General features: G+C 42.7%; 1 protein-coding gene across 1 annotated transcript; it reads left to right on the plus strand.

Moving 5' to 3' along the window:
* The first annotated feature begins 219 nt into the window (after positions 1-219).
* On the plus strand, positions 220-6,913 carry LOC144497894 (regulator of G-protein signaling 21-like). Its single transcript, XM_078219340.1, has 5 exons — positions 220-398; positions 1,944-2,039; positions 2,900-2,961; positions 4,344-4,510; positions 6,225-6,913. The coding sequence occupies exons 1-5, from the start codon at positions 286-288 to the stop codon at positions 6,480-6,482; spliced, it is 696 nt and encodes a 231-aa protein (XP_078075466.1). The 5' UTR covers positions 220-285; the 3' UTR covers positions 6,483-6,913.
* The last annotated feature ends 12,128 nt before the right edge of the window (positions 6,914-19,041 follow it).

The raw sequence follows: 19,041 nt of genomic DNA on the forward strand, positions 1-19,041 counted from the left end.
TGACGTCAGACACGAAGCATCTAAATGCTTTCTGTGGTTTGTCAGAAGTTGCAGGTTAGCACTTATTAAATGCAAGTTTTCTCTAAACCACTGGAGCCAATCTCCTCTGGCTGAAGTCATTGAACTGGGTGGGTCCAAACACACTGAGCAGCCAATAAGCTGTGACAAAGCCACCAGACTCCCAGCTTCTTAACCTGTCTGAAGCTGCGGTGACTGAGTACTTACAACCTGTGCACTGGAGAAGTAGTTTGACACCAGCAAGCTCCAGCCCTGTATTCTGTAACCATGCAGACTGTGCTGTTCCTGTTCCCACAGCTCAACCTGTCAGCTCCTAAAGAAGAGCCTTATAGGATCATCAAGCAGGAGAACCAAGAGGGGAAAGGCGAGAATAAACACAGGTAAGGTGGTGGAAGAATGTGGCCTTTTTAATATTCTGTGATTATATTGTCTCCCCCATCCTGTCGCATGCGTTCTCCATTGACTTCAAAGGAGAGGAAAGTAAGATTCCTGGATCTGGGATAATATTAGTATTGGCTTCTCTCTTTTTGTAATAAGCTTATTTGTGTACAAGGACGTGTATTTAAAATGTAGCTTTAATGTGAACTCCTCATAAGATTGGTATAGTTTCAACTGAAATAAATAGCAACATGTAAAGTACAGAGTAGTATATTAACAATGTGTGTGAGCTGGGAAACATGTCTTTAGTAATAAGTTGACAATTTTCTGCATATGTTCCATTGTTGTGCAAATGAAGACCGGAATCAACACTGAAATTTGTTTTATGCTATTTTATAAAAAAGCTTTATCTTTCCAAGTACAGTCAGAAATGAAATCTCAAACTTTGCTCATTAGAGATGGTGTTAATTATGCTGCTGCTAGCAGACTGTTGGTTTAGATGAGTAGAAGGAATGAAGAGTATTCATATTCTGCGGGTGTGACTTTGTTTTATGGTCAAGATTCAAATACTAGAGACCATGAGTGTAAAAGAGTCACAAATAAATCCAGTAAGGGATGCAGATTCAGCCAATGTGGAACTTGCTGCATGCCCCAAAGAGTGGTTCAGCTCAGATGTATTAAGGGAAGTTAAATAGGTGCATGAGGAAGAAAGTGATGGAAGGTTATGCTGGAAGGGTAAGATGAGGGAGCTGGCTTGTGGAGCAGAAACAACAGCATGTACCAGTTGGCCTAATGGGGGGGGTGGGGGGGGGAGAAACTTTTAGAATAGAATAGAAACCCTACAGTGCAGAAAGAGGCCATCTGGCCCATCGAGTCTGCACCGACCACAATCCCACCTACGCCCTACCCCCATATCCCTACACATTTTACCCGCTAATCCCTCTAACCTACACATCTCAGGACTCTAAGGGACAATTTTTAACCTGGCCAATCAACCTAACCCGCTCATCTTTAGACTGTGGGAGGAAACCGGAGCACCTGGAGGAAACCCACGCAGACACGAGGAGAATGTGCAAACTCCACACAGACAGTGACCCAAGCCGGGAATTGAACCCAGGTCCCTGAAGCTGTGAAGCAGCAGTGCTAACCACTGTGCTACTGTGCTGACCCCCCCAATTTACCCAAGCTAGAGACCTGTGGGATCAGCTGGAAGGCTGGTTCTCTTGTCTCTCCCACCCTTTCCCATGTTGTTCTCTATTGAATTCACTGGAGAGGAAAATAAGGCAGTGTTCAACAATGTTTTGCACCAATGGATAGGGAGGGTTAAAGTTGTTACCTACCTCCATTGGTTGTAAACTTCTTACACTTGCCTCCTTACAATTATCCTGGATTCTATATTGACAAATTTTGTTACATTAATTTAGGTGGTACTGTTTCGGTTGGAGGAAAGGGTGAGGGAGTGCACACTGTTATAATGCATGGCACTGTTTCCAGACTATTGCCTGTCATGTCTTTTCTAATACAATTTTATACTTTGCATTTTTCAGGCATAAGGAGAAACGGAATCGGTTAAGCCTCCTCCTGCAGAAGGCGGAATCACGTGAAATCTTCATACCGTTCCCCAGTAAACCTGATAAAACAAAGTGAGTTCTTCCAGAGTACTGGCTTTCCAAACTGCTGCTATTAATCACATATTAAATAATTAATATTTCTACTAAACCAAGGATAACTCTGTGTTTAAAATGATCTGGTCTGTAAAATAAGTTGTAAAATCTTACTTTGCAAGTGAATGCTGTGCATTTGTGGTCAGCGATTGTTTTTGAACTCTGAATAGCCTCTTCCTGTCATTGTATGCTAGCAGACTTAAAAAGTCACATCTGTTCTCTTGTCTGAGGACCACAGAAGATATTCAAATAAATGTAGCCACGAAATGATGCAAATTGCAATAAATTTTGCTCCTATTGCCTCAGTGTGGGATCCTAAGCATGTCTGTTTCTACATCAAATGTTTTGGGGTGAAAGAATGCTTCTGAATTAAAAAGGTGGGGGAGGAAGGGGATGAGGTTGTCTTATGGCTTTTAAAATACTTGGTTACCTCAAATCTGAATTAAGAGCCTTTGACTTTATCTTATCAGTGGACCAGTCACAGCTATCATTGGTGCAGATGCGTGCTGTAAACAACAGGAAAATAGATTAGTGGTCAGTTTCTATTGCAGCAAGTAAACACCAAAGTTTCAACTGCTTTTGTGTACTGGTGCACACACTGAGCTTTTGTGGCTGTAGTGGGCGAGTTAGGTTGCAGATCTGAATCTTTTTCTTTTCTGCAGCGTGCAAAATTCAACGAGACTTTTTCCATTTGCATCCACAAACTTGCTGAAGTTACAATGCTGAGCATAATCTCTCATATCTGCAAAGCAGACAACTTGGTCATCCTGTTAACCATTCCTGTCAGTTTTCTTTTAATCAATTGAGATTTTTAAAAGTTCTTTTTTTTTCTCTCCTAGTGCACCCCTTGAAGAACCATCAAAATGGGGCGTATCTCTAGACCAGCTCCTGGCACAGAAATGTAAGTATCACTCAATTAACTCCGGGTAAATAAACAAAGTATAGATTTACAGCAAACCAATGACTGACTGACTTGAAATCTTTGCCAATGAATGTAATGGCGCAATGGGGAAGCAATGGCCTAGTGGTATTATCGTTAGATTAGACAATGGCCTAGTGGTATTATCGTTAGATTAGACAATGGCCTAGTGGTATTATCGTTAGATTAGACAACGGCCTAGTGGTTTTATCCAGAAACTGTTTAGAATTATAGAATCCTACAGTGCAGAAGGAGGCCATTTGGCCCACCGAGTCTGCACCAACCACAATCCCACCCAGGCCCTCTCTCCATAATCCCATGCATTTACCCTAACTAGTCCTCCTGACACTAAGGGGCAATTTAGCATGACCAATCCACCTAACCTGAACATGTTTGGACTGCGGGAGGAAACCGGAACACCCAGAAGAAACCCACGCAGACATGGGGAGAACGTGCAAACTCCACACAGGCAGTGACCCAAGCCAGGAATCGAACCCGAGTCCTTGGGGGTGCTGTGAGGTAGCAGTGGTAACCACTGTGCCACCCAACTCAGCTAATGTTCTGAAGACACGGATTTGAATCCCACAACGGCTGACGGTGGAATTTGAATTCAATAAAAAATATCTGGATTTAAGAATCTACTGATGATCATGAAACCATTGTCAATTATCAGAAAAACCGATTTGGCTCACTGGTGTCCTTACCTGGTCGGGCCTACATGTGCTCCAGAGCCACAGCAATGTGGTTGACTCTCAACTGCCCTCGGAAATGGCCGAGCAAGACACTCAGTTCAAGGATAACTAAGGATGGGTAATAAATGCTGACCAGCCAGCGACGCTCATGCCCCATGAATGAATAAACAAAAAGTTAACATCTTGCAAAATATTTTCAATTCAGTTTACTTGGTTCTACTGTACAATCCATATTCACTGTATTTTTGTATACAAATGACCCGCAGTTAAGTTTGTATTGTGGGTCTGATTCCAAAATATCAGATGATTTTGTTCTTGCATCTTTAAAATTTGAGGCTCAAAATCTTGGAAAAATAGCTTATTTTATGAAATTGCCTTTTTCCTCCGGGTGCTCCGGTTTCCATCCAAAGTTGAAAGATATGCCGGTTAAGTGGATTGGCCATGATAAATGCATGGGGTTACAGGGATAGGGCAGAGGAAAGGGCCTGGGTGGGATGCCGTTTTGGAGAATCGATGCAGACTTGATGGGCCGGATGGCCTCGTTCTGCACTGTAGGGGTTCTATGATAAACTATAGTAACAAGTTGGTTTTTGAACTCAAGTAACTAACTTAACTCAAGCATGTTGAATCAGTGTTTACAGTCAGTCATACTTTGTTCTCTTCTCCTCCTAGCTGGTTTGGGTCTCTTTCGCACTTTCCTGCAATCAGAGTACAGTGAGGAGAATATCGAATTCTGGATGGCCTGTGAGGACTACAAGAAAACCAAGTCTCCTGCAAAACTAGCTTCCAAAGCAAAGAAAATCTATTCGGATTTCATAGAAACTGATGCTCCAAAAGAGGTAAGGGGCAAATTGTGTACACAATAATACGTTTATTAACATACTTGAGTTTAAGCTCATTTGGTTTACAAATTCTGGCCTAGCCAGCAATGCCCACAACCCATGAAAGAATAACTAAAATTGTTTGTTTTTAATGCAGAATTGTACACTGCAGTGCATGGATAAAAGAGTAGTGGGAGCAAATTCAATAGGAACATTCAAAAGAGAATTAGAACATAATTTGAAAAAAGGAAATGTTTCAGGGTTATTGTGAAAGCTGGGGATACGGAGATGACTTTTTTCAGAAAGAACGATGGGCCGAATGGCCTCTTGAGCATGTGGGTTGCATGAATGCTCAAGACACTCTAAATTGTTAGAAACCAGATGAGAAACTCTAAGGTATATTACAAAGTTATCCTAGACCCCAACTTTATTTTAATTTTTGGCATTAGTGCGAGCATAAGGTGTTTTGCTCCAGATGTGACCCACGAGGAAGCTTTTATTAAAACAAACTTTACAACACAAGATACAACAGAGGGAACTAGCATAACTTTTACCAATTGAAATTCTTAAACATGACAAGGTATAATTCTTAACTGCTAGCTATCTTTATCCAATTTAAGCGATATCCCCACAAAAGTAAACCCCTCTTGAGAATCCGTTAGTAAAAATACATTCAGCTTGAAGAAGCTACATGAATAATGGTTAGAATGGGGTGCTAGTCTTCCAGCCTTTTAACATCTCTGGACAGAGAGACTTCTGTCTTCCAGACACAGCATCCTGAGAAAGATCTATCTTCAAACAGCAGAACGTCAGAGAAGGAGATCTATTTTCTGGCAGGTCCCAAACTCCTATCTCCAGAGAGAGAGAAACAGAAAGAGCTACTGCTCTGTAAAGATTCAAAACAGCAACTGGGTGCTTGTTTCTCTCTAAGCCCAGCCCTGCCCAGTCACATGATTTTTCTGTCAATCAACCTAATCAAACCCCATTTTGAAAATCCCAGGGGAAAATGCTAAAATAACTAAACTGCATTAGCCCAAAATAAACACTCCAACAATTAGGTTACAGAAAAGCACTGGGTAAATAGAACTGACTTCTAAACAAAGATCCTTCACAAGAACCATGACACACATACATTTCTTAAAGGCACAGTATCATCACAAACATAGTCAGCTGGATTAGTGCTTTCCAATGTATGGAGTGCACTCCAGTGTGCAAAATAGTAGCATTGCGATAAAATATTAACCAAGAAACTGAATCACCAGAAACTTGGGAGATCCAGCATCCTGTTAGTAGGGTGATAAAATAATCCTTTTACAATGTCATTTATAGGAAGAAGCCAAGCCTGCTTCTGAGACTATTTTGCATGCTTCATTGGCTAGTTTTAGAGCAAGAACCTTGGATGACTGAAACAATCATCCACCCTGCCTCCTCTTCATCTTTTTAAAGACCACAACAGACATTAGCTAATTGAGTTATTTTTGTAGCGGAAATATTGGTTTGCACACTGGACTGGAAATGATGCAAGGACTGGACATTATGTTTAACTGCAGTACAAGCAAACATTAGTGCACATTCTAACCATTATTCATGTAGCTTCTTCAAGCTGAATGTATTTTTGAATGTTGGGTGCAATACAAATGTTTTATTGTGCCACCCACATACAGTATAACTGGATTAATCTTTTATCTCAGTGCTGCACACATATTAATCACTCTATCCATTTATTTTAAAGGTGAACATTGACTTTCATACCAAAGAAGTGACTAAGAAGAACATTTTACAACCCACTTTGTCTTGTTTTGACTTGGCACAGAGAAAAGTGCACATGCTGATGGAGAAAGACTCTTACCCCAGGTTCCTCAAATCCGAGCTCTACAAAGATTTGTTAAAGCAGACACAGGTGGAGAACCATGGGTACAGGCGACGATCGCAGTCCTTCACATCAACAGGTCTCCTTCAAACGCAAGCAGAGTTCACTGCCTGGCTTTAAACAGACAGAAATGATTTTATATTTAAAAGACGCTATTGTGATGTGTGGGAATCGAGCCTTCCTGGCCTTCACATCAACTCCATCCCCCTCCATCCGCCACCTCCCCAAAACTCAGAATTTACCTGGGAATGCTCATCATTTGTAGGACCTCAAGTTTGTTACTGGACCATTCAAAGAATGTTTTAGTGAATCATTCAATTATATTAAAAACTGCACTGTTAATTTAATGACATTTGAGATACTAATATCTAACACAATTGTAAATCTTAAAATCTATGTGTGTAAATTATTTTTTGTGATGTTAACATATTTAATATTTGTACTGTTCTATCGCTGGTTCTTGTATGTGTGCATTATTGTGCAGTGCTGATGAAAGAGTCAATAGACTGATGTTGTTAACTTTCATTAAATGGAAAATATATTTTTACTGCATTTAATTCTTGAATTAACTCTCTTCCCTTCTTTGTTTTACAACACTTCTATTCTGAACCCTTTCTGGTGTCTGCTTAGAGTTTCATTTAACCTGAGGTAAAGCATTTATTTTCAGGTTTCTAGTGGTTAAGTAGTGCTGCCGGGTTCATTTTCCAACTGTCTGTGACAGATTGGTGTCACAACAAGCCCATAGCACCAGCCAGTATCCCATCTGGAATAGCCCAAGAAGGTGCTGTGAAGTGATTATTGGCCTGCTGAAAAAGTCAGTAGCCCTGGGCTGCCCACAGGGGATGTTGCCAGTGATAGAGAAGGTCTAAACCTACTTACTTTTGTGAGGATAAAAGGACCTCTCCTGCGCTCCTCCATGTCCACGCAAAAGGCAAATGAAATACTTCACTTGACTGGCCCTCGACAAGTATTTACATTAAATGGCAGAACCCTTTAATAGTATTGATAGGCAGAGGGATCTGGATGTACAGGTACACAGGTCACTGAAAGTGGCAATGCTGGTGGAGAAGATAGTCAAGAAGTCATATGGCATGCTTGCCTTCATTGGCCGGGGCATTGAGTTTAAAAATTAGAAAGTTATGATGCAGCTTTATAGAACCTTAGTTAGGCCGCACTTGAAATATAGTGTTCATTTCAGGTTGCCACACTATTAGAAGGATGTGGAGGCTTTGGAGAGGGTACAGAAAAGATTTACCAAGCTGTTGCCTGGTATGTAGGGCATTAGCTATGAGGAGAGGTTGAAGAAACTTGGTTTGTTCTCACTGGAATGATGGAGATTGAGGGGCGACCTGATAGAAGTCTACAAGATTATGAGGGGCATGGACAAAGTGGATAGTCAGAAGCTTTCTCCCAGGGTGGAAGAGTCAATTACTAGGGGGCATAGGTTTAAGGTGTGGGGGGGAAAGGTTTAAAGGAGATGTACGAGGCAAGTTTTTTACACAGAGGCTGGTGGATGCCTGGAACTCGCTGGCGGGGGAGGTAATGGAAGCAGATACAATAGTGGCTCTTAAGGGGCGTCTTGACAAATACATGAATAGGATGGAAATGGAGGGATATGGTCCCTGGAAGAGTAGGGGGTTTAGTTCAGTTGGCCAATATGGTCAGTGCAGGCATGGAGAGCTGAAGGGCCTGTTCCTGTGCTGTAATTTTCTTTGTTCTTTGTAAGCCTTCAGCTGATGGGGAAATTCACAGCTCAGGGTGGAATTAGAATTGCAGTTGGGAGCCTAACAATATCCTGCACTGATCTGCATCTTTCAAGAAGTATCGCCCTGGCTTTGGGCAATGGCTTTATTACAGGCACATTTGAACAGTTGATCAGACATTGGGACAGTTGACATCTGAACGATCTTAACTACTTCTTCCATCACACGGGAGTGAAAATCCACCTCCATCTTTTTTTTGGACATGTATGAGATGTACAGGTCCTTAGTCTGAGGGAAATTTTGTGTAATTCCTTCATGCCTTTTAAATTTGCTTTTAAATGCATTAAATTGTGGTATAAATTCATAAGCTGCTGATAGCCAGTTCTTTTCCCTCTGTCAAAAACACATTCAGAGCTTTTCTTAAAAAATGCTTTGGAATAGGCAACAGTTTAGTTAATGAGGTTTGGAAAAGGCCATTGACAGCTTGAGAATTGTTCAGGATCTGGCAGAGATCCAAAAGTTCTGATCTAATGTTACTTGTGGGAGGACCTGGTATAACGGTAGGTATTATTATGCATTTTGGATAAGTTTTTCTTTCTCTAATGAGCTGCTTCTGGATGGGTCGGTGTTTGAGGATAAGGTTTTAATGTCAATAGTGATGAATCAGGTGATCACTGGGGCATTTGGAATAAAGAATGCAGTGAATGCATCAGATTTCACAATTTGAAAGCCAAGTTGTTACTTTTTGTTGAAAGCTCAGATGCTGGAATCTAAAACAAAAACAGAAAATGTTGGAGAAACTCAGCAGGTCTGACAGCATCGGTGGAGAGAGGATAGAGCCAATGTTTCGAGTCTAGATTCGTCAGCTCTGCTGAAGGGTTATCCAGAGTCGAAATGTTGGCTCTATTCTCTCTCCACACATGCTGTCTGACCTGCTGAGTTTCTCTAGCACTTCCTGTTTTTGTTACTTTTTGTGTAAGGTGATATAGTCACATATCCATCTTACAGCCCATTTTGATTTATTTGTATGTTCCTTCTAATTCGTTCCTCTATCCTTTTACTTCCATTTTGTTTACCATAAATGCCACTTGTCGATCGTTGGTTCCCCTTTGCAACCTGCTCTCCTGTATGTGGGTCACCAGTTTCAAATTTAGACAGTTTTGTTTCAAACCTGAGCTTCGAACCATTCATCAAAACCATGTTTACTGCAGTGGTTGCTGTGACATTTGAGGAGTGATCAATTGTCAGATTGGCACAGTGCCATTCACAATCACTCTTCAGTTTAGTCAATTTTCAACCCGTCTCTAAGAGGACACACAATCTATGGTACACCGTTTTCCATTTTGTTTAGGATTTGTGTCCGTTTTGTGGTACTCCACTATGGATTAGCGAAAACGGACTGAATTAATGGTCCCTGAGGTACTCTCAATGCAATCTCCTCTCATTTAGTATCAGAGAATGGTTACATCACAGGAACAGGCTATTGTCCCCATTGAGTCCAGGCAGACTCTCTGCAAGAGTAATTGGGCTAGTCCTACTTTCCCAATCTTTCCTCATCACCTTGGAATTTCTTTCCCCCTCAGCTGCTTACTCAGTTCCTTTTTGAAAGCTGCGATTGAACCTGCCTCCGCTGCACTCTTGGGTAATGCGCTGCAGATCCTAACCACCCGCTGTGTAAAGCAGTTTTTCCTCATGACTCCTTTGACGTTTTAGGACTAGACCAGTTTCCGGAGCTGAGACTTCAATTCTGTCACTTCATTCAGGTTCAATTTCTGCTTTATTGTAATTTTATGAAAACGTACTTTAATTTTAAAATATCACTTTCTCTGAGGGGCTGAGAACAATTTTGACTTTGGTTGAAAGCGAACAATATCAGTGTTTTATTATCCTCTCCATGGGGGTGAGCGAGAGAAAAAACACAAATACCTCTCTCTTTTCATCATCTCAGTTTTGTCTATCCGCCTACTCCAACCTTGCAACCTACGCTCATGGTAGACAGAAGCAGCAAGCTATAAACAACACTCAGCAACCCCACAACCCAGAGACTGGATCAAACCTCTGCAGCTCTACCACATCCAATCAAGGATGGTCATGAACAATTAAGTAACTAACCAGAGGAAATTCAACCAGAGAGTCAGTGCAGACTCGATGGGCCAAATGGCCTCCTTCTGCCATGTAGGATTCCATGATTCTATGGACTCCACAAGCACCGCAATGCTCAATGAAGGCACAGCCCAGCTCATCAATGAAAAAGACAAAGCTGAAGCATTTACAACAATCTTCAGGCAGCAGTGCCGAGTGGATGACCCATCACGGCCTCCTCCTGAGGTCCCTGACATTACAGATGTCAATCAGCAGCCGCTTTGATTCAATCGCCATGATATCAAGAAATAGAACATAGAACATAGAACATTACAGCGCAGTACAGGCCCTTCGGCCCTCGATGTTGCGCCGACCAGTGGAACCAATCTAAAGCCCCTCTAATCTACACTATTCCAATATCATCCATATGTTTATCCAATAACCATTTGAATGCTTTTAATGTTGACGAGTCCACTACTGCTGCAGGCAGGGCATTCCACGCCCTTACTACTCTCTGAGTAAAGAACCTACCTCTAACATCTGTCCTATATCTCTCACCCTTCAATTTAAAGCTATGTCCCCTCGTGCTAGCCATCACCATCCGAGGAAAAAGGCTCTCACTATCCACACTATCTAATCCTCTGATCATCTTGTATGCCTCTATTAAGTCACCTCTTAACCTTCTTCTCTCTAACAAAAACAACCTCAAGCCCCTCAGCCTTTCCTCATAGGATTTTCCCACCATACCAGGCAACATCCTGGTAAATCTCCTCTGCACCCTCTCCAACACTTCCACATCTTTCCTATAATACGGCGACCAGAACTGTATGCAATACTCCAAGTGCGGCCGCACCAGAGTTTTGTACAGTTGCAGCATGACCACCTGGCTCCGAAACTCAATCCCTCTACCAATAAAAGCTAACACACCGTACGCCTTCTTAATAACCCTATCAACCTGGGTGCCAACTTTCAGGGATCTATGCACATGGACACCCAGATCCCTCTGTTCATCCACACTACCAAGTATCTTACCATTAGCCCAGTACTCTGTATTCCTGTTACTCCTTCCAAAGTGAATCACCTCACACTTTTCCACATTAAACTCCATTTGCCACCTCTCAGCCCAGCTCTGCAGCTTATCTATGTCCCTCTGTAACCTGCCACTTCCCTCCGCACTGTCTCCAACTCCACTGACTTTAGTGTCATCTGCAAATTTACTAATCCATCCTTCCACTCCCTCATCCAGGTCATTAATAAAAATGACAAACAGCAGTGGCCCCAAAACAGATCCTTGTGGTACACCACTAGTAACTGAACTCCAGGATGAATATTTCCCATCAACCACCACCCTCTGTTTTCTTACAGCTAGCCAATTCCTGATCCAAACCACTAAATCACCCTCAACGCCATGCATCCGTATTTTCTGCACAAGCTTACCATGGGGAACCTTATCAAACGCTTTGCTGAAATCCATATACACCACATCAACCGCTTTACCCTCATCCACCTCTTTGGTCACCTTCTCAAAGAACTCAATAAGGTTTGTGAGGCATGACCTACCCTTCACAAAACCGTGCTGACTATCCCTAATCAAATTATTCCTTTCTAGGTGATTATAAATCCTATCTCTTATAATCCTTTCCAATATTTTGCCCACAACAGAAGTAAGGCTCACCGGTCTATAGTTACCAGGGTTGTCCCTACTCCCCTTCTTGAACAAGGGGACAACATTTGCTATCCTCCAGTCTTCTGGCACTGTTCCTGTAGACAATGACGACACAAAGATCAAAGCCAAAAGCTCTGCAATCTCCTCTCTAGCCTCCCAGAGAATCCTAGGATAAATCCCATCCGGCCCAGGGGACTTATCTATTTTTACCCTTTCCAGAATTGCTAACATCTCCTCCTTATGAACATCAATCCCATCCAGTCCAACAGCCTGTATCTCAGTACTCCCCTCGACAACACTGTCCCTCTCCTGTGTGAATACCGACGAAAAATATTCATTTAGTGCCTCTCCTATCTCTTCAGACTCCACGCACAACTTCCCACTACTGTCCTTGACTGGCCCTAATCTTACCCTAGTCATTCTTTTACTCCTGACATACCTATAGAAAGCTTTAGGGTTTTCCTTGATCCTACCTGCCAAAGACTTCTCATGTCCCCTCCTGGCTCTTCTTAACTCTTTCTTTAGGTCCTTCCTTGCTAACTTGTAACTCTCAAGTGCCCTAACTGAGCCTTCACGTCTCATCTTAACATAAGTCTCTTTCTTCCTCTTCATAAGAGATTCAACCTCCTTAGTAAACCACAGTTCCCTCACACATCTGCTTCCTCCCTGCCTGACAGGTACATATTTATCAAGGACGCGTAGTAGCTGTTCCTTGAACAAGTTCCACATTACAATTGTGCCCATCCCCTGCAGTTTCCTTCCCCAACCTATGCCAGCTAAATCTCGTCGAATCGCATCATAATTTCCATTCCCCCAGCTATAACTCTTGCCTTTTGGTATATACCTATCCTTTTCCATTGCTAAGGTAAACGTAATCGAATTGTGGTCACTGTCACCAAAGTGCTCACCTACCTCCAAATCTAACACCTGGACTGGTTCATTACCCAGTACCAAATCCAATGTGGCCTCGCCTCTTGTTGGTCTATCTACATACTGCGTCAGGAAGCCTTCCTGCACACATTGGACAAAAACCGACCCCTCTAAAGTACTCGAACTATAGCTTTTCCAGTCAATATTTGTAAAGTTAAAGTTCCTCCAGTACAACTACCCTGTTACTTTCGCTCCTATCCAGAATCTTCTTTGCAATTTTTTCCTCTACATCTCTGGAACTTTTCGGAGGTCTATAAAAAACTCCCAACAGGGTGACCTCTCCTTTCCTGTTTCTAACCTCAGTCCAAACTACCTCAGTAGACGAGTCCTCATCAAATGTCCTTTCTGCCAGCATAATACTGTCCTTGACTAACAATGCCACACCTCCCCCTCTTTTACCACCTTCCCTGCACTTACTGAAACATCTAAACCCCGGAACCTGCAACAACCATTCCTGTCCCTGCTCTATCCATGTCTCCGAGATGGCCACAACATCGAAATCCCAGGTACCAACCCATGCTGCAAGCTCACCCACCTTACTCCGGCTGCTCCTGGCGTTGAAGTATACACATTTCAAACTGCCTTCCTGCCTGCCAGTACACTCCTGCGACGCTGAAACCTCATCCATGACCTCACTACTCTCAACCTTCTGTACACCGGAGCTACAATTCAGGTACCCACCCCCTGCTGAATTAGTTTAAACCCTCCCGAAGAGCATTAGCAAATTTCCCCCCCAAGATATTGGTACCCCTCTGGTTCAAGTGCAGACCATCCTGTTTGTAGAGGTCCCACCTACCCCAGAAAGAGCCCCAATTGTCCAGGTATCTGAATCCCTCCCTCCTGCACCATCCCTGTAACCATGTGTTCAACTGCTCTCTCTCCCTATTCCTCTCCTCACTATCACGTGGCACAGGTAACAAACCAGAGATAACAATTTTGTTCTAGCCCTAAGCTTCCACCCTAACTCCTTGAATTTCTGCCTTACACCCCCATCCCTTTTCCTACCTATGTCTTGAGTGCCTATGTGAACCACAACTTGGGGCTGGTCCCCCTCCCCCTTAAGGATTTCGAAAACACGATCCGAGACATCGTGGACTCTGACTCTCATGACGTTCGTTTTCTTCCTGAGTATGCATTGTGATTACACCTGGGGCATTAATCTATGTAAGAGATACATAAATGCAAGTTATTGTTGTTTGTAAATAGAGAAAACCCTGGAAATACTCAGCAGGTTTGGTCGCATCTGTGCAGAGAAACAAAGGAGAAGGGCCGGAATTCTCCGGCCGTTCACGTCAATGGGATTTTCCGGTCCCGCCAGTAGTGCACCTCCGCCCATAAGTTTCCCGCTGGTGTGGTGTGACATCAATGGGAATTCCCATTGACGGTGGCAGAACCAGAGAATCCCGTCACTAGCAGACAATGCGTCAACTCCCGCCAGCGGGAAACACATCAGAGGTAGGCCGGAGAATCTCACCCAAGGACTGTGTTACAAGCGAAATGGAATGACAGAAGGGATCGTGGCACAAGGCAAAAGGAGACGGTAATAGAACAATGAAAAAAAATAAACGATAGGTTTGGAGAAGGTGTATGTGGGAATAAAAAAATCATCGGCAACATCTGCTGTCCAAGCAATTGGGAGCGGAGTTTATTATTTGAAATTGTTGAACTCAACAACTGATGAGTCCATAAAGCTCTAAAGTGTCTAACTGAAAGATGAGGCCCCGTGTCTCTACTGTACATTGAGCTTCATCAAAACAATGTCGGGGGTTGAGAAAAGAGAGTTCAAAAGGGGAGTGGGCCAATTAATTAAAACGACTGAAGACTAGAAGTTCAGTGTTATACTTGTGCATCGAATGGAGGTGATCCATAAAACGGCCACCTAATTTGCATTTGGTCTCCTCAATGTACTAAGGATTACAATATACAAAACTGGCAGAAGCACAAGTAAATGCCTGTTTTACCTGAGGGGTGTGCTTGGGTGAGGTAAAAAGGGAGGAGGTAAAGAAACAGACATTGGCCAGAATTATCCTGCCATTCACATCGGCGGGATTCTCCAGTCCCGCCGGCAGCACACCCCCGCTCGCGGGTTTCCCACCAGCGTTGGGTGACGTCAATAGGAATTCCCATTTACAGTGGCGGGACCAGAGAATCCCACCGCTAGCAAACACCCCGCCACCTTCCACCGGCGGCAAACAGCAACTGGGAGGCTGGAGAATCTCGTCCGTCATATCTTCTGAGTTTGCACTGGAAGGTGCTGACTGAAGGGAAGCAGCTGTAGCGGGGGGATTAAAGAATAGAGCAGGGTGTCAGAGGGAACGGTCCCTTAGGAATGTTGGAAATGGGAGAAAGGAAACACATGTTTGTTGCAGCACCATCAGATAAAATCTTCAGGGCCATTGATGAAAAACTAACTCTATTTCTGTTTCCACAGCTACTGCCTGACCTGCTGAGTATTTCCAGCATTTTCCATTTTTATTTCAGATGTCCCACCATCTGCTTGCAGACTGTTGTTCTTGATGGGGCACCATGTTCTTCACAGTGACAACATCAAGAATGAAGAGTTCTGAAGGAGAGTCCTATTGGACGTCAACTCTGTTTCTCTCTCCACAGATGCTGCCAGACCTGCTCAGTTTTTCATCACTTTCTGTTTTTACTTCAGATTTCCAGCATTGGCAGTATTTAGCTTTTATCAAAAATTAGGGGATGCTTTTTGGGCACAATTTAACTGTTCACAAGTCAATAAAAAAAATCAGATTGCTGAGCACTCTCATACAGAAGGTGTCTGCCTTGCGTTTCCTGTAGATATCTATCAATTACTACTGTACATCTGAAAAGCAGTCATTAAAGATTTCCTACCCTGCATGTCCTTTAACAATTGCTAACTTTCAAACTGTTCGGAATCTTTCCAGCACCTCTTGGAATAAATCGAATGCCTGGGTCATGACGAAGAGTAATCACTGAATACACGTTGACCAAAGTTCAAAACAAAAATAACTCTTTCTATTCTTCATTCACAAATGCTTTCAGTGAAATCTCTACGTAAGGTATCCTGAGATTAATGAGGTAAAACTCTATTCTGTGCAGTCTTGCTGTAACTTGCCCATTGTGGTATAGCATAATATTGGCAGCAGTCCTTTTCCCGTGGCATTGTGACCAGTGTAGCTTTGTGTTTTTATTATGGTAGCTGATTGATGGGTGGTTAGCACTGTGGTAAATACAGCACAGAAAGAATGCTATGTTCCAACCACCATTCTTTGTCACATTAGAACAGAAAGGTAAGGGTTATTTACTTTTTAGTGGCTCATTATCTTCTTATTTCTTAAATTAAGAAAAATAAGCAAAAATATATTTGGGATTTGAAGATTTGGAATAGCTCAAAATCCAAAGTTGTAAATCTACTCACAGGGATTTCTCATTGAAAATTGCTTTAACACTTAATGGTCCACGGCCAGGAACAGATGAGAAATCTTATAATTCTTGGAACTAATGCATCTTGGAGAGCCCTTGCAATCCCAAACTGTCTCCCCCCACTTCATGGAATCACATAGAAGATACAGCACAGAAATGGATCATTCAGTCCAACCAGCCCATGCCTATGTTTATGCTCCACTCCTTCCACCCTTCTTCATCTAATCTATCAACCCTCTATTCCCTTCTGACTTGTATATTTATTTCCCCTCCCCTTAAATTGCATCTCCTATTCACCTCAACCACACCCTGAGGAAGTGAGTTCCACATTCTTCTCATCTCCTTAGTGAAGAGGTTTCTGCTAAGTTCCTAATTTGATTTCTTGGCGACTACCTGATATTGATAGCCTTGAGTTTTACTCTTTCCCACAATTGGGAACATTCACTCTGGGACTTCTCTATCAAAACTTTTCAGACTTTTAAAGACTTCTCTGCCTCAAGAGAAAAGAGGCACAGCCTGATCACCCTTTCCTGATATGTGCATTTCTGGTCTTATCCATGGAAATCTTGCTTGTACTTCTTTCAGTCCCTCTGTAGCCTTTTTATAATCTGGCGACCAGAACAGTACCCAATACTCCAGGTGTGGGCTCATCAAAGATCAATGCAGGCTTGGCATAAATTCTCTACTTTTCAATTCTATCCCTTCAGAAACAAATTCTAGTGCTTGGTTCTTTTGTTACGGCTTTATTAACCTGTGCCACTACTTTTGATGATTTGTGTATTTGTATTAGCAGATCCCTTTGCTCCTCTACCTCTTTTTCATTTTTGTTTGTTTCAGCATGCACAATGCTGATGGTCTTTTGTGAAACCACCTCACAGGTTCCATCTCGGAAGTGTTTGGAAGTAACAATTTGATAGGTATCTTTTTGACTGGAGATTGATGCTGTGAAGCCTTTAGTCCATTTGCTGCTTCAGTTTTCAGCTATGGGCTGGCCTCTTTGCCCTCATTCATCACACTGAAGTTGGATAACTATAATTCTGGCACCTCGTGTCGCATGATAATGATCTGTTTCAAGCTACTTTGCTTAATTCTGTGTAGGCTGGAGTTTACTGAAACAGCTCTAATTACAGGGTTGTTGACTTTTGATTTCAGATAATCTGTGAAAGAAATAGGCAACATGGAGCGTTCAGCAACAAACAGGTTTAGTCACCTCTTGATCAATTGCTTTTGATTATTGTTGCATTAACTCCTGTTTCCCCTTCAAACTTTGCAAGAGATGGAGATGAGGGCTAACAAGACTTTTTTTTAGCAAAATTGGAGCCTGTGGGATTAAAGAAACATGAGAAGGGTGAATAGGAGATTGGCTAAGCGAAGGAGGGGATGGAGGGCTGGCAGGGGGGGAGGGGAGAGAGGGGGTCAGTTGTTATTCAGGCTAGAGGAAAGTGTGCAGTGCTGTCTCTCAGGGTTTGCTATTAGGAATATGGCTCTTTTTAATATATATTAATGACCTGAACTTGTATATACAAGGGCATGATTTCAAAAGTTTGCATGCATTATACAATTTAGAAATGTAAAAAACAGTGAGAACAGACTTCAGGAGGATGTTGAGATGTGATGAATTGTGGAAATACACGACAGAGAATTTGGTCCAAGAAGTGTGACGTGACATATTTTAGAAGGAAGAAGGACAAGAGGCAATATAAACTAATGGTACAATTTTGTAGGGGTGCAGATACAGATCACACATTCACAAATCTTTGAAAGTGGCAGGGTGAATTGAGAATTCCATTTTAAAAATGCATTTGAAAACCTTGGCTTTATGAATAAAGAAGTTATGCTAATCCTTCAGATATTGCCGGTTGGGCCCCAACTGGGCTCAGTCAGGCAAGACCGGAAATTCCTGCCTGAGGTCAATGGAGATTTCTGTTATCGGACCCTCGCCCGCGCCAAATCCATGGCGGGAGAGGTGGTAGAGTTCCAGCCATTGTGTTCAATTCTGAAACGATGTCAAGCCCTCATCGGAATAGGGATGGTAGGACCAGGACATAAGAACATAAGCAATAGGAACAGAAGAAGACCATATGACCCCTTGAGCCTGTTCCACCATTCAATATGATCATGAATGATCTTGGGCTTCAACCTCGGAGTCAATCCAAACATATGAATCAGCAGGAGGAGTAGGCCATTCAGGTCCTCGAGCTCCGCCATGATAATATGTTAGCCCCTTCACCATGAATTTTTCTTACTCTCTGTTGGAAATGCATTACATTTAATCTGATCTCAGTGGCCCTTTGCTCTTGGAAACCATTTGCTTCTGCCCACTGTGTCCCATCCTTCCCTAATTTTAACTACTCCCCCAGATCACCTCATAATTTGTTTCAATTTAACGGGTGCATGATGAGATAAATGGTCTTTTCCTGGCTTTCATTTCACACGTTTGTACATTCACAACACCTTTTGATCTTCACTGGCTTTAGTTAGGTTGAATCAAATCCAAAAAGTAGAAAGAATGTTTTCAGTTACTGCACCACACTGTCAAGCTAATACTAAAGCTTTTAATATGAAGGTAGAATTTCTGTGCCAATTGTTTGCACTCCCTGCGCCTATGATTCCCTGACCTGCATTCCCTGTGCAACCTGAGCCCTGTACTCTGGCCCCGATCTTGGAGGACAATCTACAATGCTCGCAACCCGATTTTCAGCCACTCTCTGCCTGCAGGCTCTGATGTCGACATTACAATAAGGCCTAAGGCCTAAGATCTAGGAAGCCGCAGCCTCACCGATTAGATACAGGGAATGCACCCTGCATCCTCCCAGTGCGAGGTGCGCCCAAGTACCTGGCCGATAGGAGCAGACGAGTGCCAAACGCCAGTGTTTGGAGAAAAGAACAC

The sequence above is a fragment of the Mustelus asterias genome, chromosome 8 (genome assembly GCF_964213995.1).
Source record: "Mustelus asterias chromosome 8, sMusAst1.hap1.1, whole genome shotgun sequence".
Classification (NCBI taxonomy): domain Eukaryota; kingdom Metazoa; phylum Chordata; class Chondrichthyes; order Carcharhiniformes; family Triakidae; genus Mustelus; species Mustelus asterias.